At 42.4% G+C, this 18860-nt stretch overlaps 2 protein-coding genes across 4 annotated transcripts in view; one reads left to right on the top strand and one right to left on the bottom strand.

Annotated features, from left to right (window-relative positions):
• The window catches only part of LOC126383007 (low-density lipoprotein receptor-related protein 8-like), a 161213-nt gene extending 159686 nt beyond the window's left edge, over window positions 1-1527 (bottom strand). For all 3 annotated transcript variants that reach the window (XM_050033352.1, XM_050033353.1, XM_050033354.1), the window contains exons 1-2: window positions 1389-1527; window positions 607-723 (exon numbers count right to left, since the gene is read on the bottom strand). In XM_050033352.1, coding sequence (XP_049889309.1) covers window positions 607-723; window positions 1389-1455 — 184 coding nt within the window. In that variant the 5' untranslated portion in view covers window positions 1456-1527. The remainder of the gene's footprint in view (window positions 1-606; window positions 724-1388) is intronic.
• Window positions 1528-16450: 14923 nt separating this feature from the next.
• Window positions 16451-17979, top strand: LOC126383035 (transmembrane protein 125-like). The gene is made up of 2 exons (XM_050033410.1): window positions 16451-17017; window positions 17124-17979. Exon 2 carries the CDS (start codon window positions 17167-17169, stop codon window positions 17869-17871), a length of 705 nt encoding a protein of 234 aa, XP_049889367.1. The 5' UTR covers window positions 16451-17017; window positions 17124-17166; the 3' UTR covers window positions 17872-17979.
• Window positions 17980-18860: the final 881 nt, after the last annotated feature.

Raw genomic sequence — 18860 nt, 5'->3', positions numbered from 1 at the left:
GTCTTCTGCTGCTGTAGCCCATCTGCTTCAAGGTTGGACGTGTTGTTGGTTCAGAGATGGTCTTCTGCAGACCTTGGTTGTAACCAGTGATTATTTGAGTCACTGTTGCCTTTCTATCATCTTGAACCAGTCTGGCCATTCTCCTCTGACCTCTGGCACCAACAAGGCATTTTCTATTTTTTGGACCATCCTCTGTAAACCCTAGAGATGGTTGTGTGTGAAAATCCCAGCAGACCAGCCCGTCTGGCACCAACAACCATGTCACTTAAATCACCTTTCTTCTCCATTCTGATGCTCGGTTTGAACTTCAGCAGGTCGTCTTGACCAGGTGTACCTAATAAAGTGGCTGGTGAGTGTATATCATAAGTAAAAAACGACTGGATTGACTCTAAGATCCTTTCTTTTTAGTGCACATTTTTACAGGGTTAATTGTTGTGTGTGGGTGGCACTGGGAAGGGTGGGAAGGGTGGGAGGAGTTGCAGTGACCTAATAAGTTTTTTTGTTCCATTTTGATATTATTGCAAAAGGTTATTCCTATTTATTGTGACATCCACACAACACCACTCTCATCACAATCTTAATTTCTCCTCTGGTTTTAACACTTACGACAGTTTTCTTCATCACTGTTGTCTGAGCAGTCGTCATCGTCGTCACACCTCCAGATAGTCGGTATACACCTTTTGTTGTTGCACTGAAACTGTCCATCTTCACACTCATCCGTTGCTGGAGGAGGGAAAAGAAAGCAGGGTGAGCAGCGTCCAGATGGATCAGCAACACACGCATATAGTGGAGGAGGAACCGCTTGTAGTTCAACTGTCATTTGCAAATGAATGCCTAATTGATATTCAGCATTCATTCAGGTCAATTGGCTGAGGCGCTGGGAGCGTCATGCTCCGCGTTTTCTTTCACTTATTGATCCACTTCAGCACCGTAATTAAAAGCTGTTGCGGGGAGAAGAGGGGACACAGCGGCAGCAGAGGAGGCCCCGTGTCTGCCGGACATCATTCACAACATGAAGACAAAGATTCAGTGTGAGCTACTACAGCTACTACCTCTGATGCAGTATGGACGCTCACAGGAAACACATGACAGACCCTGAACCCCCACAGCAATTCACTCAGCCACGCAGCCATCACACATTTAAATTAAACAAGTCACAATCTCATGTGTTCATAATGGAGAGGAGTGTTTTTCCTCTTTCTCTCTCTTGGTAGAAAGAGCTCAGGCGCGCTGCTGACTGAGTACCGGTGGCAGCGCTTCCCATCTCTCACCTCCACAGCCCCATCACTCACTCACACACACACTACAACACACACACACTACGGTTTATGTTTTATTAAATTAACGTCTCACGCGCAGGGAGGAGAGAGAAAAGAGACACAACTGACCTTCTGAGAGATGGAGCCTCAGGAGTAAGGAATGAAAAAGTAGCAGTGTCCTTATATCCGTCCACATTTCTGAAGGAGGTGATGGAGCTCATTCACATCCACAAAACAAAGCCCGAAAGCCGCTCTTGTTGTAACGCTGCGACGCTGCTGCCTCCCTCCCCGCTCCGGAACACCCCCTCCCTCCGCCTCACTGGCTGCCCGGCGCGTGACGACAGCGCGTGGGGCGGGGCCAAGAGTAGAACAGAAAAGAATAGATTAGAAATGTATTTGTAGTATTTTTGAGACTTTAAATCCATTCTTGACATTGGAAACAGATGATATATGTTTATTTTTTCTTATTATAAGCTAACCACACGATACCCACAACATAATGTTTCAAAGTATCCATGACATAATAACATACAAATGTAAAGTATCCATGGTTTGCAGAAACACGCAATGCCAACATTTTAATAAATGTTATTTATTTGACCCTCTTATTAAGTTAACATAACTCAAATCTAAATTTTAACTCTTATTTTAATTCAACAGGGAACGCATCTGGATATAAAACTGCCCTCACTCTATTTTGTTTCCCTTTCTAGTCTCATTTCATTCACTACTGCAGCTATGTTAATACATCCATGTGAATTCAGCCTTAAACTGTACACCATATCTTAATGTGCTGTAGTTTGGTGATGGCAAACCCACATAGAAACACAACACACAAAGAGGTAAACAGAAATGTCTGGAGGCCCCACACACCCACACAAATGTTTTCAGTCACCCTGGCTGATTACCTCTAATCTAAATACTCACAATGATAAAGGTGTAATTTGTCCCACCTGGTAAACAAACTAACAGGAGAGTGAGCTGTCAGTCAAACGCAGCCTGTACATCCCACACAGTCTTAGGAAGACGTCTAAAAGGCCTTTTTACAACGTGACTTGTCACAGAAAGAAAATCACAGGTGTTTCTACTACAGCTGTGCTCTGTGACAGCCTGTTCAGCCTTCATTAATTTCATTTTTTACACCTGTGTCCGACTGTGACATTACAACATGTCTACAGTGACAAAAAACATCTGTGGGTGGATTACAATCAACGGATTTTAAACATCCACCACAGCCCCCATCAGAGAGTACTTTTCAGATCTAAAACAACATCTCCAAAACAAAATAATGAAAACAACAAAAGTAATTTTTAAGATTTAATAGCAGCTTTTCCTTCAACACGTGTATCCACAAAATACATTCACAAACCATTAGCACTACCATTAACACCTGTTTGGTGTAATTCCAGCCTGTGCTGGCTTTGCTTTGTTCATAATATGGGTGTAACATTGATTTTTGTTTTTTAAATAAACAATAAATAAACATCATTTTCTTTTTCTGGTATCACCGTGGCAGATTTGGGATGGTTAGGACTTTTATGTGAAAAATAAAACACAAAGTTAACTCATTACCAAATACGCTGGCTTGTGGACTGCTTTTCAAAAATAACCTGCTAGCTAACTTTGTCTCTCAGTCAATGTGGCCGAGGTTCTACTGTAAACACTCGTCTGTCATTTAGTCCACCATCTCCATGACGGCATATTCCTGTAATATTTCTATTGTGCCATCTCCATTTCATGTTATATAGTGGCAGAACTGCAAATATAACAGTTACTGAGAAAAGTAGCTATATTAGCGAAGAACTGTGTACCGCTAACGTTAGCTGGAGATAAGTTATTAATGCTGTCATTATTTGGTGAATATGTAAGTTAACATTACATCAACTTATCAGTAAAAATGCAACACTGTCAGAGGCCTTTAGTCCCTTCTGAACTCCAAAGTCCTGGCACGTTGTTTGGGCTGTTTTCTGGTGTAGTCGCCTAGCTGGAGATATGGCTAACAGCTGGAAAAATATTAGTCAGTACAACTTGGTTTGAGTGATATGAGTATGAAAAACAACACCAAACAAATGCATTTTGATGCAGTATTCATCTAGACAACCAGTGAACTAATACTAAGTAGAAAAAGCATTCCTGCAGAAAATGTGTGTGAATGCTAACAGCTAAAATTGCAAAGAATTGCTAAAAAATACAGGAATATTAATGCGGAAATATATTGTACTGTTCAGTGTAGAAAGGTTTCTTTTTTTCACTGTTTGACTTGTTTGACTGAAAAAAAGAAACCTTTCTACACTGAATCTAATTTGAGTAGACAAAATGAACCTATTTACACTATATTGTACTGTATTGCTGAAAAACCTGGAAACTGATGTTGACAGCTGACCACTGATTTTTTATTTGAAGGGTTTCTGTAGCTGAACGTATGCAAGGTATTTAAGTAGCAGTCAATCAAAACATACTGAAGAATGTTGAAATAAGAATAAAGATTTGGAGCAGCATTCAGAACTAGAAAATACTACTACAGTACAAGGGCTTTTAGGAAACTGGGGGCTTAGCTAGGACCTCTGTTGGGGAGGTCCAGAGGAATCCTTCCCTGGCACCTTTTTAAAAAATGAACAACATGGATGGATTACTGAACAGGCCTATTGGGTACAAGCCCAGGGGCCTAAAGTTTCAGAGCCCCCCCCTGGCCTTCACCTGCAAAGGGTCACTCAAAATAACATGTACTGACCAGGAAGAGACTCAAAATGACCACAAAGAGACAAAAATACCACAAACACATGCAATGAAACTGCAAAGGGACACATAATAACTACAAAAACAGGCAAAACAACCACAGAGACACAAAATGACCTCATAGAGACCTAAAACCACAAAAGTTATGTGATCACGTGTGCGCGCTTGCACGAGACCGTGAGACATGGGCACCGTGTTCATGTGTGTTCACGTGCTTTTGCTGGTCTCGCGTGCACTGCGCGCACACGTGAGCGCAGTGCACAGAGAGGCAGTCAGAGCTACAGGCTACAATGAGGCTAAAACAGAGTTCAAATGACAAACAGCTTTTTATGTCAGGGTTTCAGGACACTTGGATCACTACGGACGAGCAGTATGGAGATATTTTGTGGTTTCAATTATGTGTTCTTGGACGTTTTGATCTGGGGCGCCGTCAGCCATTAGGTGTGCAGTTGTGCTGCTACCGACTTCTCCCTCGGATCTACGGAAGTGTTGTGAGGACTCTAAAACTTCACCTGAGCCTCCCTCGGCATAGGGGTGAGTAGATAATGGCTGAATTTTCATTTTTGGGTGCACTATCCCTTTAAGTAACCATTTGATGAACTGCCGTTTTTGGCACTTCCGCATTGGCTTGGAATTTTTAGTCTCGGAGGAGAGGAGAGGTGGTGGGGCCTTTTGCATATCTGTGCCCAGGGGCCCATTGTTTCATAATGCATGAGCATGAACAAGCTCTATTAGGATTTTTTTGTTTTTTTGCACTCTGACACCTTATTTAAAATAAATCTCAGTGTGATTCAGTTTTCTGTATTTTCACTGCAAATTAGAAAATAGTCAGCTGGCTATTCCATCACCTTATCACAGGCCAGATTTGGCCCGCGGAGAGTAAGTTGAGTATTACTGGTGCAGGCTGTATATCAAGAAAGTACAACTGTGTGTGTATGTGTGTGTGTATGAGAGTGAGAGAAAGATAAAGTGAGGTCCTCGGGTTGTCCATGTCACACCCACTGAGCCAGTGAAATCAATTTCAGAGCATGACAGACAGGTAATAGTGGTACAGTGGTGAGGACTAGCAGGAGCAGATACTGTAGGAAGGGATCAGGAGGTCAAGCAATTTTGTGTCCCTGTGGTGTTTTTGTGTCCACTTTGGGGTGGAGTAATTTAGAGAAGTCGCTCGCTAGAAGTCCACTCAGGGATGTGACAGTGGAGCCACACGTATAACATATTCTTAAGTCCTTTATGAATGTAAACAAGAGCGAGAGAAAGTATGGCTGATGGAGAGCTGAGGGAGGCGAAGCACACAGGACAATATGGCTTCATTGAGGCAGAAACCAACACTCTGGGCTCCACCTGTTTCAGTATCTACACAAGCACTTGTGCAGTACCTTATCCTGTTCAACAACCCCATTATTAATATACCCCCAATGCAATAATGTGGTGTGATTCTCATCTATATGCAAATTATGCTAAGGTGAACCGCAGGCTATACTGTTTCTCAGAGGCAGCAGCAACAGGAAAAGGCCCCCTGTACCTCTTTCATTAACCAAACTGCAGCGTTATTGCTCTTACTAAACACAATGAGGTAATACGCATCTGCAGATAAAAGTGCATCAGTAGTATTTACAAGGTCTAGTGGCTCCCTGCCAGAGCAAACGAGGCTGTCTTTCAAATCTAGGCCACGACCATTGCTGACAGCATAATCAGTCATTTTAATGGAGATAAGCTGAAGGATAACTTAATCCTCCTCCCAACCTCAACATATAGTAAATGCACAAGCAGACACTGGTGCGCACATCCGCATACAGTATTTGTGCATTGCACAGTGAAGTCATGGCCATAGAGTATGTTCATGGCACCGAGGAGGAAATCAAGATAGCTGGGGCCTGTTGTCATGGCTGCAACTATCCAGCAAGAATAAAGCAGTAGGAGGAAAGAAAAAAATACAGTGGTTATTGAACAGGTGTTCAAATCTGTTGCAGGATTTATTGTCTGAAAATCAGCGTGTTAGCAATATCAGCTAGGGTGTTATTAGCTTGTTCCAGACCTGCCTGTAACAAATCCTGATTCTGAGCTGTGACCAGGGTGTTTAGCTATACAGGAAAATATTCAAACACAAACACAAACAACGCCTAATATTAATCATGACGAAACCTGCAATACTGCAATCTGTCAGCTTGGGAATCACAAAGTAATGAGCTTAAATTTCTGTCTCCTTAGTGTCTATGATTCCCATCATGTGATACAGGCTGATTAGGAAACACATACACAACCAGCTGCTCGTGTAGGTTTTGGTGTTTTAGAGATAATTATAACATGTGAAGTACAGTACGTATTATCACTGGTGCCCATCTGGCTTGCTCAGGTAAAAATTAAAGTGAGGGATAATTGATGTAGCATAAGAAATGGTTAAATGGCAAATCTGATTCTCACCCTTCAGAGATAACACGGACTAAATTGAATTTACAGTCAATTTGCTGCGAGGAGTGAGTCATGAAAATGCTTTTAGCACACTGAGGATTAAGTAGGAGGCAGGGTATATCTGAGAGAGTGAGAGAGCCTGTCAATCAACTGGGATATGCAATTACTAGAAAATACTTGAGAGCAGATTTTGCATTGCTAACATAGGCGGTGATGTTTTGCCTGCTCTGGCCTCAGTGCCCTGTCCGCTTGCCCTTTTCTCACTGTCCAACATCCTTTGACTTGCACGCCTCTTGGAACCAGGGAGCTGCCCCTGCTTTGCCCCGGCTGTCACTGTGCAAGCTACTGTGGCAAATACAAGAGAGACAGAAAGAAACCAAGTCCAAAAGCAAAGTGAAATGTTTCTTTTGGTTGAAAACCTTGACTCTCTGAAGACATTCAAGAAGTGAGATAACAACAGACCGACATTTCTTTCAAGACCGAAGACCGACCTAACAAGACCGAAAGTCCACAGTAACACTAGCAGCTTTGTGAAGCTGTACATGGACACAACGGCGCTTTATTGCTAATGTCAGCATGATAGCATGCTCACAACGATGTATGCTAAAATGCTAAGGCTCAGCAGGTAATTGTAGAAGGTAATTCACCATCTTAGCATGTTAGCATGCTAACACTCAACTTACTTGTTGCTTAATATGTGGAAACTTAATGTTAAATGCACTGTATAGCGCTTTTCTAGTCTGCTGACCACTCAAAGCGCTTATCACACTACATGTCACATTTACTCACACACAGTCATACTGGTGGCTGTCATACATGTCATACATGGTGCCTGCTACTCAGTAACCATTCACACACACTCACACACTGATGGAACAGCCATTGGGAGCAATTTTGGGTTCACTATCTTGCCCAAGGATACTTCGCCATGTGGACTGGAGGATCGAACGAATGGCTGATCTTCTGATTTTTGGAAGACCCACTCTACCTCTGAGCCACCGCCCCTTTGTGTTTCTTTACGTATTTAACGGTGCTGTGGTTAACACTTGGTTATGTTTAGGCACAAAAACCACTTGTTTGTGGTTTGGAAAAAAATCCTTTGCTCAAAATACCTTGGTTTCGTAGCACAATAGCAGATTGAAATGCAGCAGTAGCTCATTAAAAATACCCACGTTTGGTGGCACAATCACTCCTGGAAACACAGCAATAGCTCTCTAAAAACAACCACTTTTGGTGGCACAGTTGCTGCTTGAAACACAGATATCTCACAAAAAACGCCCACTTTTGGAGGCAGAATCGTCACTGGAAATGCTAAAAAAAAACACCTGTGTCTCAAATCGCGTACTTCCGTTTGTACACTTCTATGTAGTATACTATGTGCACTATGTACTTATTGGCGTAGTGCGCAAATTTCGACAGGGTAGTGTTGTCTCAAACCAAACACGGCCGTTGTGCACTCACCAGAAATGACGACCTCAAATTAGCTAGTTAGAAAACTAGCATTAGCATTGCTTTATTTTCGCGGTACCAAATCTTTACAGACTGCTAAATTAACCCAACAAACATACTGCTGGCTTATACCCGACAACAGTATAGTGGTGCTTAGAGCAAAAAACACATGTATAACGACAATGCAGCGACGTTCATGGTCGCACAGTCCTCGGCCGCCATTTCCAGTTTGAGAAGTGGTCCCTCCCCTTCCGCTACGTAGCCAAGATGGCGACCATTGAGGGTGAGAAGTGTCCATAGTTCCACACTCAACTTTTTGACTGTTTTGAGTGCACCATCTGGGTACTCATAGTGCACTGCATTTTTCCATACTTCTCAGTGTGAACACACTTATGAACTCAAAATATGAAGTGTAAGTACAGAAGTACGCGATTTGAGAAACACTCCTACTTTTTGTGGCACAATCGCCCTTGGAATTGCAGTAATGGCTTGCTCACAATGCCCAATTTTGGTGCCACAATTGCCACTGGAAACACAGCGATGTCTCACTACAAAACATCCACTTTTGGTGGTGCAATCACAGCTGGAAATGCAGCAATGGCTCACTAAAAAAACAACAATCTTTTGGTGTTGCAATTGCTGCTGGTCGACAAACAGTGGCCTGCAGGTTAGCAGCTGTCTTGCCCAGGTGTCACACCATCTGCCGTCTCCTCCACCTCTTGATGACAAAGTTAGCTTACAGTACATAGATGTAGTTTAAATTATGTCACGTTATGTTTATAAATTTTGTTATAATACTTATAAAAGGCACAAATGTAATATATCTGTGGTTTACAGAAACGTACAATGCCAACATTTTGTCCTGGCAACTGGGGGGTGACATTTGGTAATTAGCACCAAACACAAAGTGGAGTTGAGGCTGGTGGGAATGTTATTAATTTTGCAGGTATATGGTCATATACCAAGGTTTTCATACTAAAATTTTGACCTGATGATGGCAGCAATGAAAAGTCAGGAGATCACCAAAAGTTGTCATCCAGAGGGCAGCACAAATGTGCATATCAATTTTCATGGCAATCTATCCAGTAAGTGTCAAGACTCAAAACCACACGTCAACCTACCGGCAGCATGACAGGAAAAGTCAACGGATCACCAAAGTCCACAAGATTCATCCTCAGGGACCGTGAATGTCTGTAAAAACTTTAATGACATCCAATATTTTAGGGTAGAGTAATGGTGGCTATAAAGAGCTGACTCTGTTGCTGAGCAGAGGTGTGTATTACATGTAATGCCATGAACGTCCCCATAAACTGATACACAGCAGATGTATACTATAAAACATGTTTATCATCTTGCAGCATATGCCACATCAAAATCCCATATCACTCAAGCTTTCTGACAGGCTGTTTACACATCAGCGCTGTCACCGATATGGAGTCACTTCATGACGCATCTCTCTGCCATGAGTGACATACGGTTAAACCACATCTATGCAGGGGGCCATGATTTTGGGAGAAAGCTGTTAGAGGCACTAAAAAGTGAGGATTGGTGAGGTTGGTCTGTGTTTGTGTGGTGTGTCACCTGGGGCTTCAAAAATTGGCAGCAAATCTTTTCATTTGTCACAGCAGCCAGTCTGGATGATGTGCCACATTTTCTCAACATTGTGGATTCAAGAGAGGCTTCCACCATCCTCACGCACAGACACAGCAATCATGGAAATCAGCAGTTCCTCTTGCATGTGAGCAGCGTTTCAGTAAGTAGTGTGACTTCTACTCTGGCCACATTTCTTATTTAATTAACCTTTAGGGAACATTTGCTGAGCGTGCATACTGTTTTTTATCCCAGCTGTTCTCTGCTCTGCATACACAGCTGCTGAAGCTGCCATTGGCAGGCTTTGTGATTACAGTGTAGCCATCCACTGATGGCCTCTGAGCACTGAAGCAATTAGGTTTTTGTACCTTGCTCAAGAACACCTGCTTTTGAGATATGAGAGAGCCACTTTCGCTCAGTTTCCTCCCACCTTTCACCAGCTGGTTGAGGAAAACTGGAACAGTGATGCTCTGGTCACAAGCCCTGTTTGTCTAACCCAGTGGTCTGCAACCGTGAGATTAGTTCATCCTCTCTGGTTGATGTTGCACCTGTCAGTGAAATCAGCTGCTGGGGTGTCGGGCCAGAATAAGAAACTGTTCACACAAATCTGTCCATGGCACATTCTCTGACACCGGTGTGTCAGACTGCTGCAAGTTTGTGGAGGCCGCTTTTTCTGCTCAACACTCCAACAGCCCCCTACTTTAATCTCAACCATAACCAACAATCACTTTTTAAAGCCCCTAAGCAGAATTTTATCCTTCCTCCACACACACAGTGTGAAAGTAAATGTGTGAAAACATGAAGGATGTTCTTCTGGATGTTCCTCTGAAATGAGTACTACAGACAGATGTATTTAAGTTTGGTAAATACAGCTTGGTATGCCCCGTTCAGCCACAACATTGAACCCACGGACAGGTGAAGTGAATAATATTGCTCACCTCATTACAGTGCAATGTTCTGTGAGGAAACCTTGGTCCTGGCATGTATGGGGATGTAACTTAACAGGCACCACCCACCCAAACGCTGTTACAGATGAAGTACGCTCTGTCATGGCAACAGCACTCCCAGACAAAGTGACAAAGAGCTCAAGGGATCAATCTGCCTCCCAGTTCATCAGACATCAATCTGATCAAGTTTCCATGGGACATGCCAGTATCCTACCTCGCAACCCACAGGACTCAAAGGATCCACCGCCAACACTCTGGTGCCAGACACAAGACGACACCCCCAGAGGTCCTGTGTCCATGCCTCAACAGGTCAGAGCCAAGTCTGATTCAAGGAGGCCTCACTGTGGCTCTGGGGCACGGACACGTCCCTCAGATGCTCAATCAGATTGGAATCCAGGTCAGCTCTTTGTCACATGCCTCGGGCCATTCCTGAGCAGTTTTTGCAGTGTGGCGTGGTGCATGGCCTGCTGGGAGGCCACTGCTACAGGGGAGTGACGTCTTCATGAGAGGCTGTACTTGGTCTGCACCGGTGTTTGGATGGGTGGTGCGTGTCAGGTGGCATCCACATGAATGCCAAGACCCAAGGCTTCCCAGCAGAACACTGAACTGTAATGAGATGATCAATGTCATTCACTTCAGTTGTCAGTGGGTTTAATGTTGTAGCTGATCAGTGTGTTTACATATATACAGTATATGCATCACCACTACAAAAAAAAAAAGCTAATTTGCTGTTATACAAAAATAAACAGGATTTTGAGGGTGTTGGTGGCCAAAGGACCTTATGCAGCCACTTACTGCTGATGCTCCGTGTCAACAACCATCTGACACTCAAAGTATCTGGTTTTAGGGCATCTACACAGTGGTGAAAATGTAAGTGCGGTTGCTGAAGTGCAGTTTTAAGCACTTTTACTTCACTTGGGCATTTCTATCTGCTGCGTTACTCCACTGCATTAATTTGACAGATGTTAGTACCACTTATTTTGCAGATTAAGAGTTTAATACAAAACATATGATGAGCTCATAAAATGTTATGCATTCTCATTAACTCCCCAACAGTTCATAAAGTAATTAAAACCAACCAGCTACAACAGCAACATAAAAATTCATACATATACAAATATACAGTATCATTGTAACAGCGCCTTGCAGGCTGCAGTCCAAACTTAGATGCTGCTGCCCTCTACAGGCTGATCTCCAGCAACAACAACACCTCACATTTTGTATGAGGGTAGACACTGTACTTCAGACTGCACTGGTGAGGTGCTGTTATGGTAACTGGAACAAGTTGCATTTATGAACCTACACAAAAGAACCAATTCATATTTTATACATAGGCTACCTGCCCTGTATAGCCGAATAAAGCCAGTATTGTTTTGCCCAAAACATATTGGCTTGTCTTGCACAGAGTTTTTAAGAAGTATATTTTCATTTTGACAGTTTTAACATTTTCTGTAGATGTGAATCTATATTCAGTATATTTAAAATGAACCTGTAACTATGACGTTAAAGTCCTGTCCATCTTTAAGGGTGCTGGAGGGAGCACTGTAAGGCAAGGCGGTTGTTTTTATACAGCACCATTTGAACACAAGTCAATTTCAAGTGCTTTACAAGGAAAAAGAAATACACTAAACATAAGACAACATTAAAATTGCATTTAACAGAGACAATAAAAACAAGAAGTGAGGAAAAAGCAAATAAATAGTAAAAGATTGGAAAGAAATTAGATTTAAAAGACAATAAAAACAAGAAGCAAACGCACGCAAATAAATAACTTCAGATTAACAACAAGTCTTGTATCTAATTTATTGGAAAACTGCAATAAACCATTATGTTTCAAGCCCCGATTTAAATGAGCTGACAGTTTTGGCAGATCTCAGGTATTCAGGAGGCTTGTTCCACAGGAGGGGAACAGGGAACACTCAGTAAATATGTCCCAGATTACCTGAGGAATTTATAGGATCGTACATTATCCTAATCAATAAATAGTCCAAATATTTAAACAGCAGACAACAAATGCAAAGATGAGTCACTGACTGTCCAAACACATATGGATTGCACTCTCTATATCATGCTAGAATTGTAGCCGCCTTTGGTAAACTACTCAATAAAAAGCAGAATGATAAAATGTTATGTCCAGGAATTTATAACATGTAATTTAAAAACACATCTGTTCATCCATTTGTCCATCTAGTTTTATTAGAGCCATTCTGGAGTCTTTCCCAGAATGCAACAGGCATCCATAAGACTAACAAACAGATAGAAATTAACAGCTGTTTATAAAGATTGTATATATGATAATCTGTCACTATAATTCCTTGAGATATTGTTGTACTTTCTTGTTGCGGGGCTAATTGCTTCAACTAATTATCACGAGGCAAATGATTACTGTGTTTTATAGCGTGGTGAAAATGAGACCAAAAGCCTTGATAGAGTTATTATTAGTGTTCATTAAACAAAGACCATGCACACACACACACACACACACACACACACACACACACACACACAATAACAAAAAAACATATTAGTCTCAAAATAAAGAGATGACTTATGCCAAGTTTAGCTATTAGCTTATGTCCATCTGCAGTCCCTGGGCTAGTAAACACAGAACAATCATTAACTTACTGCAACACCATTACATACAGTAGTCTCTATCATATTAACAATTATACAGACAAATCTACACTCTGCAGTTGCCCAGAGTTGCCCAGCAACTGTGTATAATTGATGGTGCAGCAAAGGCTACAGCAAGGTTTGGTAACAGTAACTAATAATAAGTGTCATTATTATAATAATCTAATAATGTCGTGCCTCATGTGTTGATTTAACTGACTGTGCAGTGTCAATGGCCACAAAGTAACATGGCTATTTGGTGCCACCTTGTGGTTGAATCAGATTGATTGGGCACACACCAGTGACTCATTTGAATTCACATTTTCTTTCCTAGAAAAGGACACAGCACTCAACACTTAAACAAAATAACTGACTGAAAAGATTGACCAGCACCTGCCAAGTCAACCCCATCTCAGTACACATACTGATTCTGGTCATTGTAATAAATGATGTCCTTCAGGGGCCGTATTCACAAGCATTCTGGGAATCCTCTTAGAGAGTGCCTAAACATTTTACGTGAGGAGTCCTTGCCTAGAAGTGATTTAGGAAAGTTATCAGAGCAACTTTGAGCAAGGAAGAGACAAAAACTTTTACCTTAGTGAGGAGGTGTGGTTGATCCATTGCTCAGTGTGATGCATTCATTTAACAGGTGTGATTGGTTGTCACAGTCATGCCCTTTTGTGAGCCTGCAGGACACCCAGTGGAAATGAAATGAACTGCTGACTGTGAAAGTCATTGTTAGTGTGATCACTCTGCTGACGGAAGGTTGAGACAAACTCAAGTCATCACTGCTGCACTGTTGCATTTTTCCAGTTTTCCAAATATCTTAAAATAACAGCATTAGGTGGAAAATGTGTGTGTATCCCTAATAAAATTGACCACAAATATTATCCCTGTATGATCTAATCTGTAGCATTTAATTTACTCATTGTCATCCAGACTTTTGAGAATATTTCTCTGACCCCTTTGTGTTTCCACCATTTTCTCCTCTTAAAAGTCCTCCTCCCTGCTCCCTGCTGCTTTTTCACCTTTTATCTTCATAAGGACATAGTCTCAACTTTAAGGAAAAACCTCTGAGAAAACGTCACAGTTTTAAGGATTTTCCTAGAATTTCATCACTAGGAGCAACTCTTTGTACAAGGAAGCTTTGTGAATACGGCCCCAGGTTTTTAGAATGGAAATTCATAGGCCTGTATTTCTTACAGAGTTATGTTACAGGTAGGTACTAGAAGTTTTAGTGAGTCAGCCCATTCAAATGAAATAATAGACTGTAGAAAAACAGATGAAACAGATGAAGCTATCATTCTCCAATCATAAAATGTAATGTAATGCTATTAAAATTCAGACAGAAAGGTAGCAATTACCATCTCTGATAATGTAGGCTGCTAATTACCAGCAGCAGTTAGAGGACACAGCATCAGCGCTTGGTACAAACCAATGATTTGACGTATGTTGTAAGTAAGTGCAATAGTCTCTCCCTCATGGCAACAAAGTAAAAATGTGGCTAAACTTCATTGCTGAAGATCATAACTGAACTGCACACTCAGTGATATTGTCCACTAGGGGGAGAGAGTGCATTTTGAGTTCATCAGAAAATGATCACATCACCACTGATGACACTGTTATGTTGTGGCATTGACTGCTCTTAGCTCAGAAGTAAGTTCACTCTGCTGATAGTTTGCACTGTTTCATTCAAAAGTAGCTATATGCAAGCTCTGGTTATAATGTTACAGGAACAGCTGTGGCTTTTTTTAACTGGACAGTAACTCCATAATATCACAGGTGAGCTGACAGCCGCTTTACAAGTGAGAGAAACTCTCTTGTCAGGCATGAGGATTAGATTTTAAATTTTTGCTCATACATGCGGCGAACACCTCTACATTCATAAATAAAAAGCCTGAAAGCCCAAGAGAATAAATCAAAGTCAGTGTATAAAAAATAAATGTTGTCAAGTAAATGTGCAGGTAAACATAGGGCAGAAAGATGCCATGATTCTGGAGAAGAAATGTCACTATAACAGGCAGGTAAAGTCAAGTTTATAAAGGAATTATTTGACATTTTGTCTTTTTTTCAAGAGTGAAATGAGAATTTGACACCATTTGTGTGTTTGTCTGTCAGAGGTCTAGTATGTAGGATTTACGGGGACTTTTGCATGTTTTCTTAAGTGGATAATCATCTGAAAATAAGAATTGTTGTGTTGTCGTTACCTTAGAATGAGCTGTTTATATCTACATAGAGAAAGAGGGTCCTCGTTTACGGAGATCGCCATGTTTCTACAGTAGCTCAGAATGGACAAACCAAACACTGGCTCCAGATGAGGCCATTTGCATTTTTGTATCCACCACCATAGTTAGAAACCCATCTGCAACAAGCAGAAAAACACAGATTTTTACTGTTAAACTACTTTATTCAGTGTTTTTAGTTATTTAAATCACTGGGTCTGTTTGTGTTCGGAAAGGAAGAGACCGCTGTGGATAATTTCGCTCCAGGCGGAAACCTCCTGAACATCTAGTTCTTAAGTTATCAGAGAAGAAAAGTGAGTGCACATAAGCAAGTGGTGGGCATGCTAAATACGTTTTTTTTTTTTGGAGACGAGGCGACATCTGCAGATTTGGCTCCCTGTAAAAACCTCCTGAACAATTAACACTAAAGCAGCTCTAGCTGGGAGAAGTTTCAGCTGGTTGCAATCTGCAATCCTCACCACTAGACACCACTAAATCGTACAGACTGTATGAAGCTATACAGCTGTGGGACAATTAGCTTAGCTTAGCACAAAGACTGGAAACAGGGGGAAACAGCTAGCCTGGCTTTGTCCAATGGTGACAAATTTAACTACAAATACCTCTAAAGCTCAGTGATTAACATGCATTTCAACTATTTTCATGGCGTGGCGCAGTAACTTAGAGTTTAATGTTGTTGCCAAGAAATATTCTAACATTTACCCATGTGTAAAATGGCAACGTCATTTTTACATGTCAGTTGTTGTACGGATTAAAGCAACACAAGAAAAAAATCCTTATGTTAAGCTACCTGTCTCTACTCTGTAACTTCTTTTTTTATAGATATGAGTGTGGTATCGATCTTCTTTTCTAACAGTCTAGAAAGCAAAAGAAGCGTATTTCCCAAAATGTCAAACTAATGGTGTGTTACCGGAGGCCACAGATCAGCAGGCCCGTGTCAGTTAGCGTCTCATTGAGGAGAGGCAGCATTCACTGTGGCCTATCTAAGAGGCTCAGCATAGTGTGCGAGTGACGCCATCCTCGGGATCACAGAAACACCATTATCAGTAGTCACTGACATCACTCAGCCCTCCACAACAGCAACACAACACCCCTCCAAGGCTCACACCCGCCTCCTGCAGCACAGTCATTGTGTTTGCCTGTCAGCCCATTGTCTGTGTCGGGGAATGGTGGACAATGTCGCCAATCTCTGTCCAAACCATGATCCAACACTGCTATTGTGACCAGTCTTTTTCCCCACTTGACCAGGCAAGATGGTGCTCCCGTGTGATGAGGGCAGGAGGGGGGGTCCTCTGTCCTGCCTGGCACTGGGGAAGAGTGTGTGAGGAGGGCACAGATCATCAATCTGTGACGCTAGTACAGTCACTGTGGACAGGCTACGTCCACGCAGCCCAGCCTGGATGTCAATATCATCATCACTTCTCTCCTTACAGTGAGCGTTACACAGTGGACGTCCCTTCTTCTCTGCAGCTGGAGTCCTCGCTGTTTGTCTGTCTCCAGCATGAAGCCAGGATAACTCAATTATCTACACTGTGAGGAGTTTCACTCCTGAGAGCAGCCTGTGCAAATGAAATTTACAACTTCACCACTGGAAAGAAGTTCCTTGAAGCTGGATTATTTCTACGTGAAGCAGCATGTCTTCTGCAGAATAACACAACAAGACCAATCAACAGTTGGATTTCACGATCAAACTATTGTCATGCTTTGACTAAGGTTGTGTGATGGGATGCAGATGGATGAACAGCAGCACATGACACTCATCTAACACCAAGTGAGTACTTTTTCTCAGAGGCTGAGTTGAAGCTCAGTTGCTGATAACAGTTATATAGTTGCGGTGAATAGAAAAGTAACAGTTGAATTATTCATATTCACTCAAGGTGTCAGTCTGGTTCTTTGGCTGGCTGAGCTGCGACTACTGCCATGCAGACCTTCTACCAGCCCCGCCACACCATCCGTCACCCTCCAGGTCTCTACCTGGACCCCACGCTGCTGCAGCGACGTGTTCTGGAAGATCAAGTAGAGCTGTGGTGGTTCAGAGAGCCACGGCGCTCCCTGTTGTGCTACTGCGCCTCTGTTGCCCTCATACTGGGGCTGGGGCTCGGTGGCGTGGGCCTCCTCTCCACCACCACCAGCCTGTCCGGGGAATGGCGCCTCGGGGTGGGAACTACCCTCTGCCTCTTAGCCCTGGCTGTTCTGCTCAAGCTGCTCCTCAGCTCTGCCATCCAGGACATGAACTGCGTGCGCAGCTGGCATCAGATCGACCAACTGAGGAGCGGCGGGAGGGCTGACCCGGCACTTATCTTAGCTGTGGGGCTGGCGGTGATGCTCTGTGGGACCGTGCTTCTCTGTGTGGCCACACTCGGCAGCCAAGGTCATGACAGCAAGGAGATGTTGGTGTCGAGCCTGGTGCTGATGGCTGCTGGGGCGGGCATGGCTCTGGCTGTAGTGGGCTACGGTGTGCTCATCTACCTTCAAAGAAGAAGGGAGCAGAGGAGGAGGATGATGATGAGAATGAGCAGAGCGAGGAGGCTGGGGGGTCAAGCTGTCAGGGTGTTCAGTGTCTCAGGGGGACAGATGAGCCAGGTCAGGAGAGAGACGTCCTCCAGCAGGACCAGCCTGATCTGAATTAACTGAATGGGCAAAATCACTCAGAGAAAAAGGATCAACGAGTCTGTGAGAGGAAAGTTCAGAATACATTTCTTCATTGGAGACGTCAGACTTAGTCTTGTGTTCACAGCAAAGTGAGTGAATGAATGAATGAATGAATGAAACTGGAATTATAAAGAGTTTATTCATAAAGTGCATTTCCAATAAAATGATTTCAGACTGTACAAACAAATGAAAAACTCTTTGTTGTCTCACATGAATACACTCAGGCTCCTGCCTCCCACACATGATGAAGAGTTTGACGTTTCAATTTGTTTCAATTCTTTGCTGCTGATTTGCAGACAAAATGTCGCCAACCAACCACTTGACTTGAACGTCAATAATTTACCTCCCTGACAGATGCTTTCTAAATTTGTCATTTAATGGTTTGGGTTATTAGTGGCCGATGACTGTGTAGCTTCCACCTATTGAGTTCGGATTCACAGGGTTGTGATGAATGGAGCAAAAAGGAGCTGATCAGTGGATGCAGCTCCCATCTGCTGTGTGACTGTGTCCAAATGTACTGTTCTTCATTTTAACTCATATTTGAATGAAGTGTTTGTCTGGACCCCGACAGCTGTAGCACTATTAGTTGGCCAAACCTTTTTGATTGTGGGCAATATACAGAAAAACATAAGACGTCAAGAGCCAAGCAATACTGAATGCATAGTTTTCAACCAGTTACATGACAAGAAAATCTGTGTTATGACCAGTAAAGCCCATTTGCCATTGTACAGAGAGTGTTTCTCCATCCTCTGTCTTTTCATTTTTACTGAGGTAAATGTTATCAGAGGCAAGGTATGAACTTAGTGTTCAAATGATGTTGGCAAATTAATTGGTTATTGGCTTTTTCCTGTTCCAGACTTTCTGTATTATGTTGTTATTATATTAAAAAATCCAATATCAGTCAACCTCCAGTGTGAACAGCAACTTCCAACAATTTACACACGGATATATACACAATCTAT

The sequence above is a fragment of the Epinephelus moara genome, chromosome 21 (assembly GCF_006386435.1).
Source record: "Epinephelus moara isolate mb chromosome 21, YSFRI_EMoa_1.0, whole genome shotgun sequence".
Lineage (NCBI taxonomy): Eukaryota > Metazoa > Chordata > Actinopteri > Perciformes > Serranidae > Epinephelus > Epinephelus moara.
The sequence above is the reverse complement of the archived record's forward strand: the minus strand, read 5'-3'. Positions and strand labels throughout refer to the sequence as shown.